The 27,720-nt window shown below is 38.7% G+C and overlaps 1 protein-coding gene across 7 annotated transcripts in view; it reads left to right on the forward strand.

The window, feature by feature from the left end:
* The window catches only part of TDRD7 (tudor domain containing 7), a 98,146-nt gene that overhangs the window by 34,613 nt on the left and 35,813 nt on the right, over positions 1–27,720 (forward strand). For all 7 annotated transcript variants that reach the window (XM_081511140.1, XM_081511170.1, XM_081511154.1 and 4 more), the window contains 3 exons: positions 7,844–7,917; positions 10,214–10,431; positions 25,772–26,358. In XM_081511140.1, coding sequence (XP_081367266.1) covers positions 7,844–7,917; positions 10,214–10,431; positions 25,772–26,358 — 879 coding nt within the window. The remainder of the gene's footprint in view (positions 1–7,843; positions 7,918–10,213; positions 10,432–25,771; positions 26,359–27,720) is intronic.

Genomic DNA, 27,720 nt, shown 5'->3' on the forward strand with positions numbered 1-27,720 from the left:
ACATCAAAAAATAAAATAACTAGGAGTAAACCTAGCTAAGGAGTTGAAATACCTTTACTTTGAAAACTGTAAAACATTGATGATGAAAATTGAAGATGATACAAAGATGGACAAAGTGCTCTTAGATTTGAAGAATTAATATTGTTAAACTAGCCATACTGCCCAAAGCAACCTACGATTTAATGCAATCCTTATCAAAATACCCAGAACATTTTTCACAGAACTAGAACAAATAATCTGAAATTTTATATTGAACCATAGAAGACTTTTAATTGCTGAAGCAGTCTTGAGGAAGAAAAAGAGCAAAGCTGGAGTATAACCCTCCTAGACTTCAGACAGTACTACAAAGTAATGAAAAGCAGCATGTAATGAAAGTAATGAAGCAGCAAGTAATGAAAGCAGCATGCTACTGGCACAAAAACAGACACAGATCAATGTAACAGAGAGCCCAGAAATAAACCCACACACCTATGATAAATTAACCTATGACAAAGGAGGCAACTATATACAATGGAGAAAAGACTCTCTTTAACAAGTTGTTGCTGGGAAAACTGGACAACTGCATGTAAAATAAGATGTTAGAGCATTCTCTCACACTGTATACAAAAGTAAACTCAAAATGGTTTAAAGACCTAAATGTAAGATCTGAAGCTATAAAAGTCTTAGAAAAACATTGTATAGCACAGGGAATTATCTTATTAGCCATTATCTTGTAATAACTTACAATGGAGTATTATCTGCAAAAATACCCAATCACCATTCTGTATACCTGAAAGTAATACAACATTACAAATCAAATATACTGCAATTTAAAAGTATAACACTGAATCTGGCAAGCATACAGAGAACATGGATCACTCATAGCATTGTTTTTGGGAATATAAAATTGTACAGCCATGTTAGAAGATAGTTGAGGATAAGTTAGAAGTTAGAGGATAAGTTAGAAGATAGTTTCCTTAAAAAAAAGAAAGCTAAACAGGAATTCCACTCCTAGACATTTATCCCAGAGATATGAAAAGTTCAGTTTACACAAAAACCTGTACACAGGTGTCCATAGTAACTTTATTCATAATAGACCCAAACTAGAAACAACCCAGATGTCCTTGAGAAGTTGAAAGATTCAACAAACTGAATACATCCGCACTACAGAATATACCTCTCCACAGTATAAAAGGATGAACTATGGACATACACAACATCAGTGGATCTCAAGGGAATTGTGCTGAGTTGAAGGCAATCTCAAAAAGTTACATACTGTATGACTATATATAACATCCTTGAAATGACAGAATTTTAGAGATAGAGAACAGAGAAGTGATTGCCAAGATCAAGGGTTGGAGAAAGGGGAAGGATGTGGCAATAAAGGGGTAGCAAGAGGGAGCCTTGTAATGATGGGGTAGTTCTACATGTTGATTGTAGTGCTGGCTACATGCACCTTTGTGTGTGGTAGAATTATACACACATTCATGTAAGTGAAAGTTGAGTATGCTCTGGATTATACCACTGTCAGCTGCTTGGTTTTGATATTGTACTATGCAAGGTATTGCCATTGGAGGAAACTGGGTGAAGGGTACATGAGGCTTCTATGTACATTTTTTTTTGAAAATTCCCATGAATTTATAAATATGTCAAAAAAAAAGATTAAAATTGATAATAAAAGCTTTCTACATGGTTTTAGCTTTGAGAATTAATATAGTATATGCTTTTGTCTTTTGCCTTTCACTATAAGAATTTTGAATTTCAAATAGTGTAGAATGTCTTCTGGGCTTCCCAGGGGGCTCAGTGGGTAAAGAATCTGCCTGCAGTGCAGGAGAAACTGGTTGGATCCCTGGGTTGGGAGGATCTCCTGAAGGAGGGCATGGCAACCCACTCCACTATTCTTGCCTGGAGAATCCCATGGACACAGGGGCCTGGTGGGCTATAGTCCATAGTGTCGCAAAAAGGCAGATATGACTGAAGTAACTGAGTATGCATGCACAGAATGTCTTTTACATTCTTGTACAGTGATTTCTAGAACTGCATACCTGTCTTCAGTTGTCTTTCTTTGTATGGATGTATTTCAGACTGTTTTAATTAAAGCTATTAAATTTGTTATAAAACATCTTCATCAAACCTTTTTTTAAAGAGTATATTACAAATTGAAAGTTACATAAGGGAAATCTAAATACCATCTGGTGGCAGAGGGTATGGGCTGCCTTTCAAATTATAAAATCAAAGAAGTTGCTCTTACCAAAATAGAATAATAGCAAAAGATTTTATTTCTAAACTTATGAAATATTAAGGAGTAAGTAGTATAAGCTATTATGAGTTTAAACTTTTTAAAGTCACCATATCTTTTGAGAAGCTAATGAAAGCTATATGATCTTCCCAGAAAAATTAATTGGTGCACATATGCATGCATGTTTGTCTACTAATGCAGGAAATATACGGACCCCAGAAGCCCATTCTCAAAAATTCTGGTTAAAGAACTCATGTCTGCCAGTTAACAAACTGGAAGATTCTAGCAAAATAATGTAACTGATATTCTCTAATATTGTAGGTATCAATCTAAGTTTACTATGGTCTACAGTGAAATAGAAAGAGGAGTCAAAAGTGAGGATATATGATTGATTTGTGGTTTCTCTGGGAAATGTTTATTACTAAAAAAATACAATTCACAACCATTGTATTTTGTTAAAATGATGATTATTAAAATGGGTGTTTAAATATATGTATGCATGAAACATAGGTGAATATGGTGCTGAAGACCAGGGTTTCATTAGGCCTAGAATGAGAGAAGAAATCACTGTATGTATATGATAGTAAGATCATGGACTTTGGATACAAATAAAGGACTGTTTGGCATTAGCCAATGGGAACCATGATTGAAAAGGTATCTTGCAAGTATTAAGCTAAAATAAATGAATGTAGGTTTCTGAGATTTTGTAGGTTTTAAAATTCGTATACTAAATAATTATAGGAAACATTTTCTAAAATAAATTTATTGTTTTGTTGTGATTACAGAAGTATTAATGTGTATTGTATAGAAAATTTGCAAAGTATAAGCAAGTAAAAGAAAGAAAAAAACACCTCTAATCTAAACATAAATGTAAACATTAAAAAATGCCTTTCTATATTATAAGTTTTAAAAATACAAATTGGCTCATGATGTATATTACTGTTTTTTAACCTGTTTTAAAAGACAGTATATTAACATTTTCCATATTGTTAAATACACATCTACAGTATCATTTTTAGTGTCAGGCTAGTCCATAGTCATTTATTGTTAAATATAAATGATTTTCACTATTGCAAGCAATTCTACAATGAACATATATGTAGAATAATCCTTGCCTGTATTCACAACTAGTTCTTTAGAATAAATTAGTAGAAATAGACTCTCTGGGTAAGAGGGTATACACACTAACACTTTATTAATTTGTACTCAAAACAATGATACCAGATAGAGTTTTCTAGAAACACATGGGAATGATAGTTTACTTGTGCACTTGCCAACACTGGGCATCAGTTTTTTATTTGGTGTTCTAAAAGGTGAAAAAAAAATGCACTTATGTTTTAATTTCTATTTCTTTGATTTTTATTCTTAAGGAAGTTTTGTTTTTCATATGTTTATTCACCCATTTATGGATCTTTTATAACTTACATATTTTGTCAATTGTTCGTTTTTCTTTCTAATTTGTAAAAGTGATTTATAAATTATGATGTTGACCTTTTTGTCCTGTAATATGTTGGCAATGTTTTCTCAGTTTATTTCTTTAATTTTATTTATTTATTTATTAAGGCTGTGCTGGGTCTTCATTGCTGTGCAGGCTTTTTTCTAGTTTCAAGAGTGGAGCTACTCCAGTTGCAGTGCACAGGCTTCTCGTTGCAGTGGCTTCTCTTGTGGAGGAGCACAGGCTCTAGGGCACTCAAGCTTCACTAGTTGTGGCATGTGAGTTCAGTAATTATGGCATGTGGGCTCAGTAGTTGCAGCTCCCAGGATCTAGAACACAGGCTCAGTAGTTGTGGCACACGAACTTTTTTGCTCCACAGCATGTGGGATCTTCCCGGATCAGGGATTGAACCTGTGTCTTCTGCATTGTCAGGTGAATTCTTTACTATTGAGAGCCATCAGGAAAGCCCCTCCCTTGTTTATTTAATTATGATATTTTGGGTATACAAAAACTTTAAATTTTTCTAGTTACATTTATTAATCTCTTCCTTTATGACTTTTGCCTTTAGGTGTTATGCTTAGAAAAGCATTTCTACCCCCAATTTATGTAGTATGTCTTCTGTTTACTTTTAGAATTTTGATGGTTTCATTTTTTGCATTTAAACCTTTAATTCATCTAGAATTTATTTTGTTGTATAGTGTGAGAGATGACTCAGTGGGTAAAGAATCCACCTGCAATGCAGGTGGTTCGATCCCTGGGTTAAGATCCCCTGGAGGAGGAAATGGCAACCTACTCCAGTATTCTTGCCTGAAAAATCCCATGGACAGAGGAGCCTGGGGGGCTACAGTCCATGGGGTTACAAAGGACCAGACACAATTGAGCAACTGAGCATGCACATTGAAATTGTGTGAGAGTAGGAATCTTTCCTGTTATCCAGATGTCCTAATATCAATTATGACATAATACTTTCTTTTCCTGATGGTTTGAAATGCTGTCTCTACCAATACTAAATTGTTATAAGTATATGATTCAATTTCTGGGCTTTCCATTCAGAATCATTGACTATACCTATCTCTTCTTTCACAGTGCCAAACTACTCAGGTTATTATAACTTTATAATAAGTGTTCATAACCTTTACTTCGGAGAAGGCACTGGCAACCCACTCCAGTACTCATGCCTGGAAAATCCCATGGATGGAGGAGCCTGGTAGGCTGCAGTCCATGGGGTCGTGAAGAGTCAGACCAGACTGAGTGACTTCACTTTCACTTTTCACTTTCATGCACTGGAGAAGGAAATGGCAACCCACTCCAGTGTTCTTGCCTGGAGAATCCCAGGGACGGGGGAGCCTGATGGGCTGCCGTCTATGGGGTCGCACAGAGTCGGACACAACTGACGTGACTTAGCAGCAGCAGCAACCTTTACTTTCTACTTGCTCCTCTCTGTACCTCCTAATTTGGTTTGTTGCTTTTGTCATGTGCTTTTATTACACCTACTGCCCCTGTTACAGTATTTAGTAGACTTTGTTCTTATGTACATATTCAATCAGTGCATTAATTATTATGTAACAGATGACCACAAATTTAGTAGTTTACAGCACATGCTTATTATCCCATAGCTTCTATGGATTAGGAATCTAAGAACCACTTAGCTAGGTCTTCTGTTTCAGAGTTTCTCATGCAACTGCAATCACGCTATCAGCTTTGGCTGGGGTCAGCTGAGACGAATCCCCTTCTAGGCTCACTTACATGGTTGTTGGTACAATCTATTCCTTTTGAGTTGTGCCTTAGTTTCATCTGGCTGGCCAAAGACCAACTTCAATTTCATGCCATGTAGGCCTCCCTAACGTGGCCATTCGCCTCATCAAAACCAGCAAAGAGAGATTATGCTAGCAAAGTGGAAATTAGAATCTTCTGTAATCTAATTATGTATAATCCCCTCAACCTTGAAGTATTCTATTGATTAAAAGCAAGTTAGTCAAAGGGAGGGGATTACACAAGGTTTTGGTACCACAGAGGCAGGCAGCATTGGGGGGCCATTTACTAGCTGCTTGCCATAGTCAGTTTTCTCAACTATATGTGTAGTCCGTGAGACTAATGGTGTCTTTCTCTTGTGTATCGTTGATCATTACACTCTGACACAGTGCCTGGCACGTAATAGTAGGTCCTTAAATATTTGTGGGATAATAATGTGTCTCTAATAAATGGTGTATGTTTAAATGTGGCTTTTTTGGGGAGGGGCAGCCTAAATATTTGTCTTTTAAGAAACAAAGTAGTAAGTCTTTTATACTTACTGTTATAAAACTGGTTGGACCTCTGTTATCTTATTATGTTTGTTTTTCATGTGCTCCTGTGGTTTTCCTTGACTATTTTTCTTTTGCTGTGTTGACTGTTTTCTTTCCTGTGCGTTAGACCCACCAAGGCTTGAACCAAAGCAGCCCCTACCATATCCTTGCTGTGCTTTCTTTCATTCTTCACTCATAACCTCCTACTTCCTGCTCAAGTCCTCACAGCTGACTCAAAGCAGGCGAAGATTCCAGTTTACATTTCTTAGGATTCTGAAGCAAGGGAAAGTGTTGCTGTCTCCCTGCCAGTTCTGCAGAAGTAGGAATTGGATAAGTTTTTGGGGTCTTCTGTATTACCCAGATGCATTAATACTCGAATGTGATGCTCTTATAATTGCAGAGCTTCGTATACTAAATAAACTTTTGCTTGTAGCCTACAATCTAATCATTTCTTTTAGAATTTAGGAGATGTGCTTCATTTCTTTATTTTTTTCCTCCCGGTTATGTTGCTCTCTGAGATTCCAAAACTTCCCACAGACCTGCCTTGTGGAAACCTTTCCTCTTTCATGACTCCCTCCCCAGGGCGGGTGTCCATCCCTAAATCTTTTGTCTCTGCTTTTGTCTTTTATATTTTGTCCTACCTCCTTTCAAAGAGATTGGGCTGCCTTTTTGGGTGCCTAGTGTCCTCTGCCAGAGTTCAGAAGTTGTTTTATGGAAGCTGCTCAACATTCAAATGATCTTTTGATGAATTTGTGGGAGAGAAAGTGCTCTCCCGTCCTGTTCCTCCACCATCTTGGGACTGTCTCCGATGTGCTTCATTTCAGAGAATTGATCTAATTTTTAGAGTATTACATACTGTTGAAAAATTCTGAAATAGGTATTCTGTGTCACAGTCACCTCTAGTCCCATACCCACTGCTGAGCAAGATGGAGTCTTTGCTTCATTCAATCATCCTATTCCTTCTTACAGCATTCATTCCTCCTTGCATGTACCAGGCACTGCCCTAGGCACTGGAGATACAAGTAATAGACATTTGGAGTCTAGTGAGACAGGCAGACATGAACACAAATTATTTCTGTTTGTGGGTGGGGGGTGGTATTTCTTTGTCCTTATGTGGAGAAAAATTTTCTACATATTTCCAGTAAAATTCACACAAAAATTATTTTGGTGAGCATATGAAGTGGGAAATCTACCTTTCTTTCCTAAGTCGTTAATTGAGCATTCCCCGTCTGGTTTGAAATGCCACTTTTATCTTGTACTGAGATATTAATATAATGTAAATTGAGTATTTATAAGCTCTCTACTATTTTACTTATCTGTCCAGCTATTTTAAATGTTATACCTGTATAACACATTTCAGTATCTGGTAATGCAAGTCTTTCATTTTTTAGTTACATTCAAAAATATTCATTATGTTCAACTGTTTATTATTTTCATAGTTTTCTTTATTTTGTATTGCTAGTTCCTTAATGCATTTATGTGCTCAGTCATGTCTGACTCTTTGCAACCCCATGAACTGTAGCCCACCAGGCTCCTCTGTCTATGCAATTTTCCAGGCAAAAATACAGCAGTAGGTTGCCATTTCCTTCTCCAGGTTATCTTCCTGACCCAGTGATTGAACCCGTGTCTCCTGCATTGCAGGTGGATTCTTTACTCACTGAGCCATTGGGGAAATGTGACTTCCAAGTTCTTTTAAATTACTAGTTCAAATTCAGCCTTTAATATAGTTTCCTTCAGTGAATATGAAAGCTGATACAAGGTATCATTTTAATTTTCCCCTTTTGAAATATTTTAGTGACCTATTTTACTGCTCAATGCCACAGAGACTTTAAATGAAAAGTATAGTGTTTGAAACTTGCTTCTGACTTTGCCATTTGAATTTTAATTTACTTTTGTTTTATACCTTAGGTTTAACCCAAAGGCATCCCTTCCGCCACCTTTTCAGGTGCATCTCTCAAGAACCTGTACTAAGGAAATGAGCGGTATGTTTTCTAAACATTATTTTTGTGATACATTGTGGCTTCTGGAGCCTCAGAACCCTAAGAAAAGTATCTAGTGGTGGCTTTTGACATTTGTTCTCACCTTCTCCCACTTGTAATGTATCTCTCCTCCTCTCTTTTCTCATTTCTTTAAGTTATGAATTGTAGTGATCTAAAGATAAAGTAATACCTCCAAGGGTATCATTATTGTTCTGACTTGAGGCTTTCCTCACACCAGACCTGTTCTGTCTCTTCCGCTTGTTGCCTACAGAGATCGTTGTATCCCTTGTCACTCTCAGTCATTAGAGAGTATGATTTAAAGCACATAAATAGAGGACTTCAACTCAAAAAATAGTTTCAGATACTCATAAAATACTTTCACATACTTAACACTATGTGAAAACTGGGCTGCAATGACCAGCATCTAAATATGAATAAGCATCTAAATATGAATATAAATATATACAATCCAAAAGGACAATAGAAGACATAATAAAGTTGAAGAATCTGAAGATCAGAGGTGCACACACTTGTCTTCTCCAACCAAAGTGTAAATCCCTTGCTCTTAGACCCACCGGAGGAATACATGGTTTTCAGAATTAGTACTTACACTGCATGAAGTTTATGTGGTTTTAAATGATTTGCTGCTTTACATGTGATTCTTACTGAGTTGAAATCGTTTTTTCCATAGAGCTATATCTCCAGTATTTCTCATGAAAATTGATGGAACAGGTTGATTTTTGTCTTTATCAATTATATTTACACATGCATTTTCTGAAAAATGACCACTCAGTAAAGCCACATACCCTTTAGAGGTTGTAAATCCTTTGAATTAGAATAAGCTTTTGCTGCAGAACCAAGAGGACTTGTTTCAGGAGGATTATGATTCACCCAGGGGCTGGGTGAATAACCTCTTACACATAACCTCTTCTAATTGCTGGCAGCCTAAATTACTTCCTTGATTTGTTGAACAAAAGGCACAGAAGCTTAGATAACTCCAGTAGCCCCATGGAGCAGGTGCATTTGCAGACTCCAACTACATGCCAACTGCTGACTCTCTCTTTAAGGGAGGGACTGGCCAGTTCCAAGAAACATGTCTTTTCCTTCTTCCTGGTTCTTTTATATATCATTATTTGGGAAGAACTTTATAAATTAACTGTGCCTTTAATAGGAAACAGATGTGGAAATCCTGGACCCTTCTATTGGCTGAGTCAAGCTAAGTCTCAGCAAAGGGCAGTTCTCATGCCCTCTGGTGGGTAAGGCAGAATTGCATCCAGCCATCCTCAAGGGATGGCTCTCCCTTTGGCTTCCTGGCATCCTCAGAGGCCAGCATCTCCAAACCAGTCTAAGTGTCTCTACAAGCCAGTTTTTAAAATAAGATAAAGTAAAAATTGTCGAATCCCAGCAGAAATACTGTCTGATTAAAATGTGAACATATTTTGTTTATAGATGGTAATTTTTCATATACTCTGGTCTGTATCCCAGTAAAATTTTTAAAAGGTTTGGAATGAATTTCCATAGTTCTTCCAGAAATGTCAGCTATTGTGGACACTTAAATTAAGATATTAACTCAAGTATTCTAAGTTTTAAATAAAAAATAAATGTAAGAGAGCTAGCCAAAGCTCTGTAATATTCACTTATGAAAAATGAATGACTTGTATTGGGGAAATAAAAGCAAATCATTAATAGTTATCTGTGGGCACCAGATCTTTTATTTATGTTCATAAACTGAGGCTAGGATGTTTATTACACGTGCATCAATTTTTGAACTTTTTCTTAGTGCTGAATTATTTTTTCTTATTAATAAAGGGCAAATTGATCATGTCTTAAAACCTGGACAGTTGTTTATTCTTTATAAAGTGTTTCTTTGATCTTACTATTACGGCATTATCCTTACGCTTTGTAAAATACAGCTTCAAATTTAGCATTACATATATACTGTTATTGTCTAAAATTTAACCTTTCTTGGTTGCAATTAGAAAATAATTAGTTAAATAATTTCATTATTCTTTATGAAGCAAACATCATCCTGAAGTTTAAATTAAACTATGACATATCCTTGCAAAATAAAGGGGCTACGTTCCCTCTCTGAGTGGCCGTTGACCTTCCTGATTATTTCAGGACTAAAACTTAGAATGAAGTTGTCATGGTCCTGCTCTCCTAATCCTGTTCCCTTTGAAGTCCCTTAACCCCCACAAGCCTGAAGTACAACAAAGCCTAAAGACACAAATACTAGATAATAGGGATAATCTGAAATGTTAAGCATTCTGGTTAATTCTATCATTTTTTTAATTTAAAGATAATTTAAATCAGGCTGTTGAAAAACCAAATGTCACGCCTCCTGCCTCTTACACTTATAAAATGGATGAGGTTCAAAACCGCATAAAGGAAATACTAAACAAGCATAGCAATGGCATTTGGATATCTAAGCTTCCACATTTTTACAAAGAATTATATAAAGAAGAACTAAATCAAGGAATTTTACAACAATTTGAACACTGGCCTCATATTTGCACGGTACGTTTCTTCTTATTCTTCCCTCTTGATGCCTCCTCCCTGCCCTACTTTCAGATTTTGAGTTATTAGTCGTATCATCTTTTATTTGGGGAGCACGAAACACTTTACATAATATTGCTTCTTTAATCTTTATCACTAAGATTAACACATATGAGTTCTTGTTTATAGGAGAAATACGTCTAGGTTGAGAGTTGTGTGTGTTGTAATTACTGTGTATTTAATATATGATCATATATATACCATTTAGTAAGACTTCCCTGGTGGCTCAGATGGTAAAGCGTCTGCCTACAATGCGGCAGACCCGGGTTCGATCCCTGGGTGGGGAAGATCCTCTGGAGAAGGAAATGGCAACCCACTCCAGTACTCTTGCCTGAAAAATCCCATGGGAGGAGCCTGGTAGGCTACAGTCCATGGGGTCGCAAAGAGTCAGACACGACTGACTGACTTCACTTCACTTCATCTACCATTTAGTATTGAACTGTTACCAGTAGATACTGATGGCTTTGTCATTTTAATAATTTGAACTCAACTGGTAATAGAACATGTTTTGTTTGCCTCAAATTTTATATGCTTGTTCCTGAGCATTTTTAAAGACATTCAGCTGAACAGATTTTAGTTATTTTGGCTAATTATTTATAGAATACCTTTAAAAAATTAATATAGAATTCAGATTTTAAATTTTTAAAAACTACTTTGAAGAAAAAAATTGAAAAGTGAGCTAACATCAATTTTCATGCCTGTTCCTACTTGAGAGTCTATTATAAGAAAATGATGGATCAGAGTAGTTTATCAGAAATCTTAGTTCAGCCAGAGATAGAGAAAACTAGCTTCCTAAACCTAAATAACTAATCTTTAGATGTTTCTTTTTTTTAATTTAATTACTTATTTTTGGCTGCACTGGGTCTTCATTGCTGCTCACAGGCTTTTCTCTAGTTGTGGCAGTTGGGGTCTACTCTCTAGTTGCAGTGCACAGGCTTCTCATTGCTATGGCTTCTCTTGTTGGGAGCGTGGGCTCTAGGCTTCTGGGCTCAGTAGTTGTGGTACATGGGCTTACCCCACAACATGTGGAATCTTCCCAGGGCAGGGATCAAACCCACGTCCCTGTATTGGCAGGCAAATTCCCAAACGCTGGACCACCAAAGAAGTCCCTAGGTGTTTCTTAATGCTATTTATGTAGACTATATTCAACAAAATAACTTCTAAAGAGTAACATTAGCTTTGCTTGGTGCTTCTAAGCTTATAGAATTAAATATGCATGACAGTTATTATTTGATACAGGGCTTTTATTTCTTTAACTTAATATATATTTTGGTCCCCAACGCTGGGCACAGTATGGGCCACTCCCTCTTATAGGCACCTGGCCTAAAGACAGCATGTATTTTTATAACCACTGCTTCCTCCAGGGCACTTAATACCTGTTAATACCTGCTGCATTCCTGTGGGCTTTCCAGACAAGGGTTATGTATCCATCCATCCATCCATCCATCCATCTATCTTGTTTGTTCTTACATCATTCACTCTACACCTACAGGTACCAGGCAGTGCCTTAGGTACTGAGACCACCTTAGGGCAATGTGATATGCTGATGAATACACAGTGTAAAGTGAGAAAACAAGAAATATCAAACTCTGGAAATATGGCTCTTTCCCTCCCTATAAAGTCAAGAATGATCGTAAGAATGTTATCTGTGATTTATGTTGAATATGGGGTTTGTTCTTATAGTAGGAATTTCTAAGGTTGCTATTTGATTTATTCCATTTTTATTCTTTTCTGGGAAGAATATTCTCACTGGATGCAGGCTGAGCAGCATTGAGGAACCTCTCAGGTTTCCATAATCTTTAGGGGACTTTTGAGGTTTCACCAAGCTGCTCAATCTGAAGGTTCAGGGCCTGGAGCTTCTTCTTGAAATGCATATGGTTCTTTTATTTTTTAAATCCATAGATATTCATGAACTTGTGTTTTCAATGAACTTTAAGTCCTCTTATTGTGAAGATACACGTATAACTCACTATTAAGTTTCCGAAAAGAAGTTATCTTTGGCGTAAAAGGACTTTAAATTAACTTCACGGATTCTTCTTAATGTAGTATATTTCTGGTTGATGGTTCCCTGGTGGCTCAGACAGCAGAGAGTCTGACTGCAATTCAGGAGACCCAGGGTTTGATCCCTGGGTTGGGAAGATCCTCTGGAAAGGGGATGGCCGCCACTCCAGTGTTCTTGTCTGGGAAATCCGATGGACAGAGGAACTCGGTGGGCTATAGTCCATGGGGGTCACAAAGAGTCATACACTATTGAGCAACTAACACTTCACTTTTCTGATTAGTTTGTTTGAAGCTGCATGATAATAACTAGTATTTGTATAGCTAAATTTATGGCTTTGGGAGAGAAATTCTCATCCTTACTACTTTACATGTCTGCAGACCCTCAAAATTTCTTTTGTCAGGATTGCAGGTGAGAGACTACCTGTCTCTTTGATGTTAAAACTTTACCTAAAATGGGTGGTTTCCTACTAAATTTCAGGTGCTAAAATAATTTTTAATTTTTTGGTTGCTCAAATGCATCCTTGTTGCATGACTATTTCTGTCTAGGCAATGAGGGTAGAACATGAAGCAGAAATAAAAGGTTATCTTTCTTATCTCCATGCTGTTTCTCTCAATTTTAATAGGACTGTTTAGATGAAATCACTATCAGTTGTCAGGTGTGAGAATTTGATTAGTGAAGCATTGTGTCTAGGATGACAAAAACTGCCAGTTTTAATGAGATCTATCAGTATTTTTCAAAATGGTCTGTTTACTATCCCTGATTTTTTTTAACAGACTGCTGGTAAACAGTTTCAGGATGTTACACCATGGTCAATTTTAGACAGTATTAAATAGCTGCACCGTGATTATTTTCCCTTTTCTGACTTCTTGCTTTTCACCTTGCTAAAAAGCAGGAACACTGATAGAATGCCCAGGGCTGATTCTACTGCAAATAGGTCAGACAGGTTAGAACACACTGCACTGCAGAAATTTTAGGGTGAGAAAGACTTAGTGATATATATCTCCATATGGCTTGTTGGGTAACTGAAGAAGAAATCTGAGTGCACTGTATTTCTTTCTTTTTTTTTTTAAGTGCTTTCTCTCCCAGTCATATAAAATATTCCATATAAAAGTACTGAAAAATAAAGTTATAAAATAAAATCACCCATCATCCTAGCACCCAGAGATAATCACTTTCAGGAGTTCCATTTGAGTGTAGAATGGGTCGCATCAGCTCAAGGGACCAAATAACAGCTCTGAAGTTTTACCTTGATGGAGGTTTGATCAGCTCTGTGCTACAAATCACTTTACAAGGTTTTTAGATGGCATCTTGATGCAGGCAGAAGTATGCTTTGAATCTGTTGTTTTTAACCTTTTGGATCTCTCTAGCAGCAAAATGTGTACTGAGAGTTTTAAAAGCTAAAGAGAATATCAAGTCATGTTAACAATGATGACCCAGTTCTTAGGTGTTCCTAAAGAACTTGTGAAGAAGCTGTCTTGGAAAGGCTCAGAGCCCAAGATGGTAGACTGTTGACCAAGGATACCAAGCATCTAAGAATTGCTGTTGGATCCTAGGAGAAGGATAGCAACACCTCCTGGCTGTTTGAAGGGGTGGCCTTATTAATTCTTTAACTGTTGTATTTGGCTGGTATTATATTTATAAAATGTTTCTGTGAGCCACTCACTGACCTGGGTGCTAAGAATAACAATAAACAAGACAGACCTGAGCTTTGCCCTTCTGGAACTTAAGGAACTTTTCCCTGCCCAACCAGGAAAATAAGCGTTGAGCAAATAAGGGTAAGCCTGCAATTGTTATGAAGGAGAAATGTAGGGTGCTAAGGAAACATGTAAACAGGAGGGTGCAGCATAGTCAGCCAAGTCAAGAAAAGCTTCCCAGATGAAGTAGCTGTTACACAAAAATTTCAAATCTTGTCACAATGATTGTTGAATACCAGAGATTTTGTTGAAATCCTCCACTTTCTGAAACGTGGGTGGTGAGAGAAACCTCTCCATTCCTGCATGACATGGAGTATCTGTCTTCAGTGCCTTGCCTGAAGCTATGTGGAGAGCTGGGGGGTGGATGAGGGCTGCTTTAGAGCCAGACAGGAACAGATGCACTTAGCTGAGAAGACTCTGCTGGTACCTCAAAGGCCTAGCAGGGGAGCACTCGGGGGGTAGCTTCAAGATAGTGGGAAACATTCTGAGTTCAGCTAGAAGCACATCAAGCCTTAATCACAGTTCATAACATTAGTGAATAATAACATAAAATGATATAAATGAGAAAAATACCTAATGATGCTAATTATTCATGCTTTTACAAAAAGGTTTTACTGTTAGTCTGTATTTTACATGTCATTTTTTTTGTTTGTTAGAAATCACTGAGCTTTAAGTCATTTAGTCCTTCTAATACCTCAGACTTAAAAATTCCTGAGGTTCTGGATTGCAATTTCTGTAATATCGAAGGCAGCAACAGCAGTTGTGCCACTTACATACTTCTGTATGTTCAGGAATTTGTCTTAACTTTAATTATGATAATTAATTATATAAGATAAAGCACCTGTCAGCCCATGCAAAATGAATTGCCTCTTTTTTTAAAGCCTGGATATTTCTGTGTTGAAAACACCTTGATTTCTAAGGAAGTGAACATAAATGAAACAGCAGTGATGTATCTTCAGCCTTAACAGTGTTGATACAATCTATACGGCCATTCCAGCAGAAGCAGCACTGAGAAGTAAAGCCAGGACTTGAAAGTACAACCATAATAGTGAACTGGAATCCAGTATCTTTTCTGACTCTTCATCAGTGGAAAGAAACACGCAATGAACACATTGGAACAGTTTTAAAGTTTAAATTCAGTGACCATCTGAGTAGGAGAAAGATAAAATTGCACTGCAGTGAAATCAGAATAGGACACTTGGGGAGTAATGTGATGTTGCTGTTCCAGAACTTGAAACAGAAAACTACCCATAAAGCCCGATAGTACAATAGAGTTTGGGCTTTGGAGTTTGGTTTTTGCCTTGATCATTTCTTAGTGGTATTATTTTCAGCATACAGATCAGGGTCTCAGTCTGCTCTAAAATATGACTGTTCTTCCCATCTCTTAGGGTTGTTGGAATTAAGTGACACAAACTTTATTATAAAAGAGCAGCTGCCAGTACAGTATAGAAACATAGCAGATATACAGGAAAAGACTGTTCTTTTTCCAGGGGCAGCCCAGCTTAAATGAAAGCAGGTTAAAACCCACTGGTAAAGCAGAGGTATTACCAGAAAATGCTACAAAGGAGCTTCTGTCAATGAAAACAGAGGTAATGCTGAAGAGGACAGAACAAAGCTTAAATTGAAAAATAAAGGGCAGTGGATAAAGAAAATGACACTCTTAGATGGATTGAATTTCTGCCCTCCTAAAGGAGCAGATCCTGCTCCCCCTAGAGGTAATGAGAAGCATATCTAGTACCTGCTTGGCTTAAAATACACAGTGAAAGCCAGAGCTGCCACCCAAGATCATCCCCCAAAGATCTGCACACATTTAACCAGGATAATGTTTTCCTGAGGAGACCTATGAACAAGTGCTGAACCTCGGGCCATGCTAAAGGAAAGCGGCTTGAAATTGATCCAAATACAAATGACTGTAGTCAGCATCACTGCAAAGTCCTTAGTAGGAAAGAGTGAGAGTGAAAGAGTATTGACCTTGAAATATATAATGTCTATAAAACTACTCACTCAAGGTGGTGGAGAAAGAGTTTCTCTGGGTAGATGGTTTGTGAAGAGATGGGGTACTGTCTGCAAGGAACTTTTTACCTTTCCCTTTGATTAACTCTCTGTGGAATATACCACAAACACCTGTACTTTCTTAAACAGAAGTGACTAAAAATTATAATTTTCTGAACTATCCTGGGCATAGCGGGAGCCTCTACAGGGAGGGTGGTGGATGTAAGTGGTCTGGAACGGTAAGTTGGGTATTAACTCATCACTGTGTATTATACTTTGTGAAGTATAAGCCCCACTCACTGCCCTTAGAGGCTTTGATCTTAACCTATCAGTTTTTTCTTCACTGAGGACCATTTCCTCATCTCTTTCTCAACTGTCCAACTCTTCCAGAACTTCTCAGCTTTAACACAAAAAGCCTGAACTCTGTAGGAGGTCATCAACCAATCTTTCTTTCTGTGAACTGGCTATTCATAGGGTGCAGGCTTCCGGTCAAGGACTCTTTGATGTTTTAGCTGTTGCTAAGTACCCAGGGGTCTTTACTCCCTGCTGAAATTGAATTTTTTAATTTGTTTGCTTTTGAATTACAGTTCAGTTCAGTCGCTCAGTCGTGTCCGACTCTTTGCAACCCCATGAACCCGAGCACACCAGGCCTCCCTGTCCATCACCAACTCCTGGAGTTTACCCAAACTCATGTCCATCGAGTCGGTGATGTCATCCAGCCATCTCATCTTCTGTCGTCCCCTTCTCCCCTGCCCCCAATCTTTCCCAGCATCAGGGTCTTTTCAAATGAGTCAACTCTTCGCATGAGGTGGCCAAATATTGGGAGTTTCAGCTTCAACATCAGTCCTTCCAATGAACACCCAGGACTGATCTCCTTTAGGATGGACTGGTTGGATCTCCTTGCAGTCCAAGGGACTCTTAAGAGTCTTCTCCAACACCACAGTTCAAAAGCATCAGTTCTTCGATGGTCAGCTTTCTTCATCGTCCAACTCTCACATCCATACATGACCACTGGAAAAACCATAGCCTTGACTAGACGGACCCTTGTTGGCAAAGTAATGTCTCTGCTTTTTAATATGCTGTGTAGGTTGGTCATAACTTTCCTTCCAAGGAGTAAGCGTCTTTTAATTTCATGGCTGCAATCACCATCTGCAGTGATTTTGGAGCTCCCCAAAATAAAGTCTCTCACCGTTTCCACTGTTTCCCCATCTATTTGCCATGAAGTGATGGGGCCAGATGCCATGACCTTGGTTTTCTGAATGTTGAACTTTAAGCCAACTTTTTCACTCTCCTCTTTCACTTTCATCAAGAGGCTTTTTAGTTCTTCTTCACTTTCTGCCATAAGAGTGGTGTCATCTGCATATCTGAGGTTATTGATATTTCTCCCAGCAATCTTGATTCCAGCTTGTGCTTCTTCCGGCCCAGCGTTTCACATGATGTACTCTGCATATAAGGTAAATAAGCAGGGTGACAATATACAGCCTTGACGTACTCCTTTTCCTATTTGGAACCGGTCTGTTGTTTGATGTCCAGTTCTAACTTGCTTCCTGATCTGAATACAGGTTTCTCAAGAGACAGGCAAGGTGGTCTGGTATTCCCATCTCTTTAAGAATTTTCCACAGTTTATAATGATCCACACAGTCAAAGGCTTTGGCATAGTCAATAAAGCAGATATAGATGTTTTTCTGGAACTCTCTTGCTTTTTCGATGATCCATCGAATGTTGGCAATTTGATCTCTGGTTCCTCTGCCTTTTCTAAAACCAGCTTGAACATCTGGAAGTTCACGGTTCACATATTGCTGAAGCCTGGCTTGGAGAATTTTGAGCATTACTTTACTAGCATGTGAGATGAGTGCAATTGTGCTTGAATTACAAGCCATTGCTGCTGATACTTGGAATGCCGGAAGGCAGGTCTCCAAGTGAATGTGATTTATTATCAGTTGAGTTTAGTCGTTCAGTCATGTCTGACTCTTTGTGATCCCATAGAATGCAGCACGCCAGGCTTCCCTGTCCATCACCAGCTCCCAGAGCTTGCTCAAACTCATGTCCATTGAGTTGGTGATGCCATCCAACCATCTCATCCTCTGTCATCCCCTTCTCCTCCTGCCTTCAATCTCTCCCAGCATCAGGGTCTTTTCAGATGAGTCAGTTCTTTGCATCAAGTGGCCAAAGTATTGGAGTTTCAGCTTCAGCATCAGTCCTTCCAATGAGTATTCAGGACTGATTTCCTTTAGAATTGACTGGTTTGATCTCCTTTCAGTTCTAGGGACTCTCAAGAGTCTTCTCCAACACCACAGTTCAAAAGCATCAATTCTTCGATGGTCAGCTTTCTTTATAGTCCAACTCTCACATCCATACATGACTACTGGAAAAACCATAGCTTTGACTAGACGGACCCTTGTTGGCAAAGTAATGTCTCTATTTTTAATATGCTGTCTAGGTTGGTCGTAACTTTTCTTCCAAGGAGCAAGCATCTTTTGATTTCATGGCTTCAGTCACCATCTGCAGTCATTTTGGAGCCCCCCAAAATAAAGTCTCTCACTGTTTCCACTGTTTCCCCATCTATTTGCCATGAAGTGATGGGGCCAGATGCCATGACCTTAGTTTTCTGAATGTTGAGCTTTAAGCCAACTTTTTCACTCTCCTCTTTAGCTTTCATCAAGAGGCTCTTTAGTTCTTCTTCGCTTTCTGCCATAAGGATGGTGTCATGTGCATATCTGAGGTTATTGATATTTCTTCTGGCAATCTTGATTCCAGCTTGTGCTTCATCCAGCCTGGCATTTCACATGATGGTCTCTGCATAGAATAAGCAGGGTGACAATATACAACCTTGATGTACTTCTTTCCCGATTTGGAACCAGTCTGTTGTTCCCTGTCCAGTTCTAACTGTTGCTTCTTGACCTGCGTACAGATTTCTCAGGAGGCAGGTAAAATGGTCTGGTATTCCTATCTCTTTAAGAATTTTCCACAGTTTGTTGTGATCCACACAGTCAAAGGCTTTGGCATAGTCAATAAAACAGAAGTAGATGTTTTTCTGGAACTCCCTTGCTTTTTCTGTGATCCAAAGGATGTTGGCAGTTTGATCTCTGATTCCTCTGCCTTTTCTAAACCCAGCTTGAACATATGGAAGTTCTTGGTTCACGCACTGTTGAAGCCTGGCTTGGAGAATTTTGAGCATTACTTTGCTAGTATGTGAGATGAGGGCAATTGTGTGGTAGTTTGAACATTCTTTGGCATTGCCTTTCTTTGGGATTGGAATGAAAACTGACCTTTTCCAGTCCTGTAGCCACTGTTGAGTTTTCCAAATTTGCTGTTATATTGAGTGCAGCACTTAACAGCATCATCTTTTAGAATTTGAAATAGCTCCTTTTTCCTATTTATTGGATAGTGATTTATCATACTGTCTCAGGTTTGTATTGAGTGGTACACATATAAAGTGAAATTTAGAACATAATTTAAAAGCTTCAACACAAAGTAACCACTACCCAATGGAAACAAAGCTGTGGCTGAATAAGACCCATACAACTGCTTTGAAAACTTTGATTAATTGAATAGTACAAATTCCTTTCAGAATCCCAAAGAAAATTCTAATTCCATTAGAAACAGTAAGTTTACCTTAGCAATCCATGCTGCAGAGTTAGCAGGTGAACCTTCATAGACTCAAAGGAGTTTGGCTTCAAGAACTTTACAGCACAGGTAAATTAGGAAGAAGTGAAAACTTCCTAGTATTAAGAGATAATTTAGGATGGCATATAGGATGAAAGCTTTTATTTTTTGAATGTGCAGGGCTCCTGAAGAAGTTAATGTTTTAAGTCCTTGGGTCTCACATCTACCAAACCTAATCTGTCAACCCCAAACTTACAGAAACTCAGAGGGATGTGAGAGAAGTATCTCATTCAAGTTGTGATTCCAAATGAGGCAGAAATCAAACTAAATACATTGAATTTGTGGAAACAGAACATTTAAGACATGTTAGATTCTAGAACAGAGAAGGAAATGGCACCCCACTCCAGTACTCTTGCTTGGAAAATCCCGTGGACAGAGGAGCCTGGTAGGCTACAGTCCATGGGGTCACTAAGAGTCGGACATGACTGAGCAACTTCACTTCCACTTTTCCCTTTCATGCGCTGGAGAAGGAAATGACAACCCACTCCGGTATTCTTGCCTGGAGAATCCCAGGGACGGCGGAGCCTGGAGGGCTGCCATCTGTGGGGTCGCACAGAGTCGGACAAGACTGAAGCGACTTAGCAGCAGCAGCAGCAGATTCTAGAATATTCTAATGATCACCAGAGGAGATCACGTCAGTTCCCAGTCATGGGACTGGTGATTTTTGGGGTGGATATCCAAAACCAAAGAGAGAATGTAGAGCCCAAAACAAAGAAATTGTAGAGGAAAATGACAGGATTATGATCCTGAGTCTTCTATAGAACAGGAGACCTTTTGAGCCCCTCCTGAGGTATATACCTGAATCAAGTAGACTAAAGGAACTACAAGTTGTAAAAGCACCCTCTTGAGAGATCCCGTGGGAATGTCTAGCAGCTGGTTATCACACTAAGGAAATAATAACAGCCATGTTTCAAGTAGCAGTTGACTTACCTTGGTCATTTGTGAAGGCCAGAAGACAGCTGTTCTGTTTTGGACAGATGAGACAATAGAACAACATAAATCTGGTAAGATATACCCAGGCACAGTGAAGAGTGGACACCATACTATAACCACATTCCAGCAATTTCTTGCCTTTGGAGAGATTCTTATAGGCTGGGGATAGGTATTGTAATAGGTGTATTTTCTAAGGCAGTTGACCAGAAAATTAGAAAGAGGCAAGACACATGCTGTGGAGAACAGATGGTGATCACGTTGAAATTCCTGAGAAAAACAAATTTTCACTTCCGTGAAAAATTTAAGACTTTAAGTTGGAAAAATTACATTTGTCTTAAATTATATATATTTTTAAAAATATGAGTTTCATGATTTTTTTCCTTTGAGTTGAGTGACCTTTCAGCCATTCTCCAAAGATTGGCTAATGAAGCATGTGGACAGGGCATATTTTCCATGTCACTAAATTATCCATGAATATTTGTCTAACATGTTGAAGGACCTCTGAATCAACTCCAGTTAAGTGTCAGGTTCAGTTCCTGAAGTCAGGCCTATGTTTAACCTTAGTAAATGCTGATTTGAATTTAAAGAGGCCAAATCACTAGCCAACAAAGTGGATTTAGGCATATAACCAACCTTCTAGAGATCAAAAAAAAGACAGTAAGAACTGTAAAGTGCCTGCAATTCAAGGAACTAGTCATTTTGGGGATTGGCAGTGGTGGGATAGGGTATCTACCTTAAACAATGAAAATAAAACTGCTGAGGAAACAAATATACCTTCTAGATTAGATGATTCTTTGGCTGTTGTTTGTATTTTGGATAAACTCAGGCTTATTGGTCAAAAACCTGCTTTATGGGCTGACTGGCAAAGCTTGATATAAATGCTCCAGACTGAGCCCTGGAAGCTTCCTTCTTAAAGGTGATTTTTAAACATTAGTTTGGAATAAAGGCCAGAAAAATGTAAATTCTCCTCTTGCCCTGAACAAATTCACATCAAGTGGACCTAATATTCATAACTTCTGTTAAGACAGTAATCCTTACTTGGAAGAACTCAGTGTATTGGTCATGTTCAGAGGTCATGCTTAGAGCTTTGACAAAGTACATTGTTAGGTATTTGGTTCTGATTACATCTAGAGTACAGATGGGAATGGAAGCTTTGGGGCCAAGAGTGGGGAAGACTAGTAAACAAACATTGAAGTATCTCATATTCCCAGTTAACTCATTGGAAAGAAAAGGATCATAAAGCTAAAGAACTATTATCTTCATTTGGATCAGAAGAAGCTATGTCAACAGTTGGTCATGGAGCTAGTGAGAGTTATTTTAGGTATGTAAGATGGGCTCTATTCCACTGAAATTAGCCTCTGCCATCTAGCGAGAGAGTTCCAGAAAAACATCTACTTATGCTTTATTGACTACGCCAAAGCCTTTGACTGGGTGGATCACAACAAAAGGGAAAATTCTTAAAAGAGATGGGAATACTAGAACACCTGACCTGCCTCCTGAGAAATCTGTAGGCAGATCAAGAAGCAACAGTTAGAACTGGACATGGAACAACAGACTAGTTCCAAATAGGAAAAGGAGTACGTCAAGGCTGTATATTGTCACCCTGCTTATTTAACTTATATGCAGAGTACATCATGAGAAATGCTGGACTGGATGAAGCACAAGCTGGAATCAAGATTTCTGGGAGAAATGCCTATAACCTCAAATATGCAGATGACACCATCCTTATGACAGAAAGCAAGGAAGAACTAAAGAGCCTCTTGATGAAAGTGAAAGAGGAGAGTGAAAAAGTTGGCTTAAAGCTCAACATTCAGAAAACTAAGGTCATGGCATCTGGCCCCATCACTTCATGGCAAATAGATGGGAAACAATGGAAACAGTGAGAGACTTTATTTTGGGGGGGGCTCCAAAATGACTGCAGATGGTGACTGAAGCCATGAAATCAAAAGACGCTTGCTCCTTGGAAGAAAAGTTACGACCAACCTAGACAGCATATTAAAAATAGAGACATTACTTTGCCAACAAGGGTCTGTCTAGTCAAAGCTATGGTTTTTCCAGTAGTCATGTATGGATGTGAGAGTTGGACTATAAAGAAAGCTGACCATCGAAGAATTGATGCTTTTGAACTGTGGTGTTGGAGAAGACTCGTGAGAGTCCCTTGAACTGCAAGGAGATCCAACCAGCCCATCCTAAAGGAGATCAGTCCTGGGTGTTCATTGGAAGGACTGATGCTGAAGCTGAAACTCCAATATTTGGCCACCTCATGCGAAGAGTTGACTCATTTGAAAAGACGCTGATGCTGGGAAAGATTGAAGGCAGGAGGAGAAGGGGATGACAGAGGATGAGATGGTTGGATGGCATCACCAACTCAATGGACATGAGTTTGAGCAAGCTCCGGGAGCTGGTGATGGACAGGGGAGCCTGGCGTGCTTCAGTCCATGGGGTCGCAAAGAGTCGGACACAACTGAGCTACTGAAGTGAACTGATCCACTTTAGAGAAAGTGTTGCAGAGCGTTGAGAAGATGCTGCTAGGTGAAGACTGAAGAAGGTTTTAAGATGGACCCAGAAGGCTCAACTGACTTTGGGTAATGGAGGATTGCCATGTCTAAATCTAAAATTATACTAACTGAGATTCTGCATGATAAGTGAATAACTCACATAAAAATAGAACTCTGGTTTATTTTTGCATTTTCTCAAAAAGTATGTTTTTCAAACTTTCTCTAGATACCCGATCTGTGTTCATGTATCTTAAGTGTCTTAAAGCACAATGAAGACTGGCATTTTAAGATACCATATGTTAAAACATGAATCTCTAGAGAGGTGGGCTAACCATTGAGAGCAAAATGAGTGTGTTTCTGACCTTAACATTAAGGACACATCTAGAGTGTCTAGAGTACCATCTAGAGTGTCTCATAGTGTCAGCAGGAGTCCACCAGTGATGACAGGGAATGCCTGCAGGTGCTGAACACAGACTAGATTACTTCTGGTTTCATTGATGCTTCAAGTTTGTCAGGCATGGACCTTTCCCAACTCTTAAGCACACATCGGCAGAAGGAGGAGGAAAACCTAACATTTTACATGTATATTAACATTCTTAAGATCTCCTCTAGGTGTCATCCAGAATATAGCAAGATTAAAAGGAGTGTAATTTAATATTAAATTGACTTATGTCTTTTGATTTATTAAAGCTCTTCTCTGGTAACAAGAGGATACCTTCTTTATGAATACATACAATTGACCCTTGAACAACATGGGGGTTACGGGCACCAACCTTATGTACAGTTGAAAACCCTTCTTTAGCCTTACAGCCCCCCATATCCACACTTGCCACATGTAGTAGGCATCGTTTGCCCCTGAATTTTCACAATTGAGATGCAATTCACACATCATCAAATGCATTTAAATTTATTTTATTTGTTTATTTTTGGCTGTGGTAGATCTTCATTGCTGCGGATTGTGTAGTACTTTAATGCATATTTAGTGAAAGAAATCTGCATGTAAGTGGACCTGTGAAGTTCAAACCTGTGTTATTCAGGAGCGAACTGTATTTATGGTCTCTCTTCCCAAGCATTATATAGAAAATTAGTAAATGAAGTCAATGTTCTTTACTGAGGAGCTACCTACCCAGCATACTTTAATAGTCTGTTCTTTTGGAAGAAGTGGGTATTTCTCATAAGCTTGCATTATCGCCCTAGTGGTCTGGGTAGCCTCCTAAGGGCTTAAATTTCAGCTAAGAAATAGGTGAATAGGATCGGACAAAACAGAAAATTTTCAGAGGGCTGTGCATACTAATTTCTGTCTAATCAGAAGTTGAGAAACTTTTCCTGTAATGGACCAAGTAGTAAGTATTTTAGGTTTTGCAGGCCGTGAGCTATGTGACTGTCACCCAGAGTCTGGCACAACTACTTGACTCTGCTGTTGGGGTGCAAAAGCAGCCATGTGCTCTACATAGAGCATGGCTGGGTGCCAATTAAACTTGGTTGAGGTACACTGAATTTCATTTTCATATCACAAAGTAATTTTTTTCATTTTTTCCAACAATTTAAAAATAGGGGAAGGGACTTCCCTAGCAGTCTAGTGGTTAAGACTCTGTGCTTCCACTGCAGGGGGTGTGGGTTCGATCCCTGGTTGGGGAACTAACATCCCACATGCCACACAGTGAGGCCAAAATAAATAAATAAATAAATAAAAGAAACACCTTTGAAAAAGTAGAAAAGTCATTCTTAGGTCACAGACTAGGCAAGAACAGGTGGCATGCTGCATTGGGCTATGTCCTATAGTGTGTGACCCTGGTCTAGAAGTAGACAGGCTTAGAACTTGGAAAAATGGTAGCATGCATGTTTTTCTTCTCCTTCTTCTCTTACATTAGGAGATGCCATCATGCCATGCCTCTCTGGAATGTTGCAAAAAGAAAATTGGATTATATACAAATGCTGGGCATTTTTAAGTCTTGTTCATTAGTGGGGCAACACTTTTAGTTCTTTCTAGTGTGGTGGTTGTAAAAAGTGTTCCTTACCTCTAGAGTGACCTTTTTTCTACAAAAGCTGAGGGTTTTCTCAGGATACTGCAGGAAGAAGAGAGCTAGCACTTCATCTTTGCCTGAATATTTCCAGCTTTCTTCACAGTGGTTTATTCCTGACGGTCCTGATACCTTTCCATGGTTTCGTTCCTCCTCATAGTCTGTCAGTTTTCTAAGCTTTTGCTTTGGATTTGTCAGAGAGAATGAGGTGAGATGTGGTGTGCAAGGCAGAAGCGCCTATGGTTTCCTGGGGTTGTTGGAAGTCAGATGCTTCACTGGGAGATCCATATTATTTCATTTCCTTGCCTCTTTCTGAAATGCGGTGCATGATCATGTTCACAGGTAAAGACAGTGATTGAGAAGAGTAAAATGTACACTTGTGTTGTCTTCATTAATTTGAAAAGTGTTTTTCTCAAAGTTAAAATGCATTCATGGGTTTTCACATTGTTTATAGCCATTAAAATATCTGTAATTTGCTTTATTTAAAAATTTTAGGTGGAAAAACCTTGCAGTGGTGGTCAGGATTTACTTCTTTATCCAGCTAAGAGAAAGCAGCTTTTGAGAAATGAACTGAATGCTGAAAAAGTGCCTCCATCCCCACTACCTGCTCCAAAACAAATACCACCACCCAAAGGGTGTTCAGCAGTTATGCCTGGAGACTTTAAAGAGAAAGTTGCAGAGCTGTTGGTGAACTACTCAAACGGTCTTTGGGCCAGCGCACTCCCGAAAACATTTGAGGACATGTACAAAGTGAAATTACCTGCGGATGCCTTAAAAAATCTTGACTTGCTTTCTGATGTGTGCACCATAGACTACATTTCTGGAAATCCCCAGAAGGCCATTCTGTATGCTAAACTTCCATCACCCACTGACAAAATCCTAAAGGATGCAGAGCAAGCGCGTGGCAATTATGATGTCAAGTCTGTGGTTGAACAAGAATATTTGCAGATAGACGAAAACATTGCTGAAAGTACGGACACCTTTATGGAGACTGTGACAATTCCTCCGTTAATCATTCCAACTGAGGCTTCACCATCAGTCTTGGTAGTTGAACTGAGCAACACAAATGAAGTGGTTATCAGGCAAGTTTATTTTCTAATTCTTTAGAATCCTGGTAAAGATCTCCGGGAGAAGGGAATGGCAACCCACTCCAGTATTCTTACCTGGAGAATTCCATTGACAGAGGAGCCTGGTGGGCTACAGTTCAGTCAGACACAACTGAGCAGCTAACACTTTCACTTTCACTACTGTTGCTACTCGGCTTTTCTTCGCATGGGTGCTGGTTGAGGAAGAATAATATATTTTTAGTTATAAATAGAGTTATAATGATGCTTAATATTTGTTAAATGTTCAAAATAACTATTTTGGAAGAAAAGATTTCTAACAGTTTTAAAAAATGGAATGATGATATAGTCTGAACCTGAAAAAAATCTATGTCAAAAGCTTAATAGTAACTATACGTTAATATGTCAAAAGCAATACCTGTTTCATAGTAAAAGCAACCACCCACTATTACCTGAAGGGATGAGTGGTGTCAGCGGAGAATGATGCAGCTTTTGACTCAAAGTGCGGGACTGCATGTTTATTTTAAGCATCAGGTTTTCTTTTATACTTTTACAAAAGCATTAGGTCAGAGGTTTGACATCTTCAGTTTCCCCTCACCCAGATTTACTGTCTCCATAAATCATTGTTGTCCTTCAGAGTTCCCTCTTAAGTGTCCTTGTGATTACGTTGTAACTCATGTTTGTCTCTGGGCTGCATACCACATTCCTCAGTTTATTTCTTATCTTTTTAAATCCTGCTAGCCCCTAGTATCTTAAGCTCATTATCTCCTAAAAAGGCTTCTAGCTATTAGTATCTCTAAAATTCCTAGTCTCTATAAGCTATAGTAAAATATGCCAACACTACAACATTCCTTAAACTTTTAGCTTCTAACTATTCTTAGTTATTCCTAAACCCTAAACTCAGCAAACTTCTTTTGCCATAAACATTTCCCTCACAAGCAGGTCTCAGATAACAATCTTTCCCATGGCCTCAAGCTGCGGCCTATGTGCTCATCCTGGAACATTTTTTGTAAAGATCCTTGAACAAATGTCGATAGTTAACCTTATGGATTATTTCCTGGGCATAACTGCAGAAGGCTTTGTGCTTTCTCATGCTCCTCACAAGAACAATAAGCACTTTAACATTCTTCCCAGCCAGCTCAACCGAAGGAAGGAAAGGACAAGTCAGAATCACAAGACCTAACTCCTTAATCCCGGGACCGTGCCTGCGGGATGAGGAGAGGGGGTTGGGGCAGTGCCTCCATTTTGTCAGTAATGCCTAACGCGGCTCCCGACACACTATGTAGGAAATACTGTTTAATCTGGAATTATGTAGCATTTATGAAAAGTCAGAATAGCCAATCAGCACCTTCCTAGTGTAACATCACTCTGGTTTCTTGA

Source organism: Giraffa tippelskirchi, chromosome 1 (genome assembly GCF_054371585.1).
Source record: "Giraffa tippelskirchi isolate mGirTip1 chromosome 1, T2T-mGirTip1v1.2.pri, whole genome shotgun sequence".
Lineage (NCBI taxonomy): Eukaryota > Metazoa > Chordata > Mammalia > Artiodactyla > Giraffidae > Giraffa > Giraffa tippelskirchi.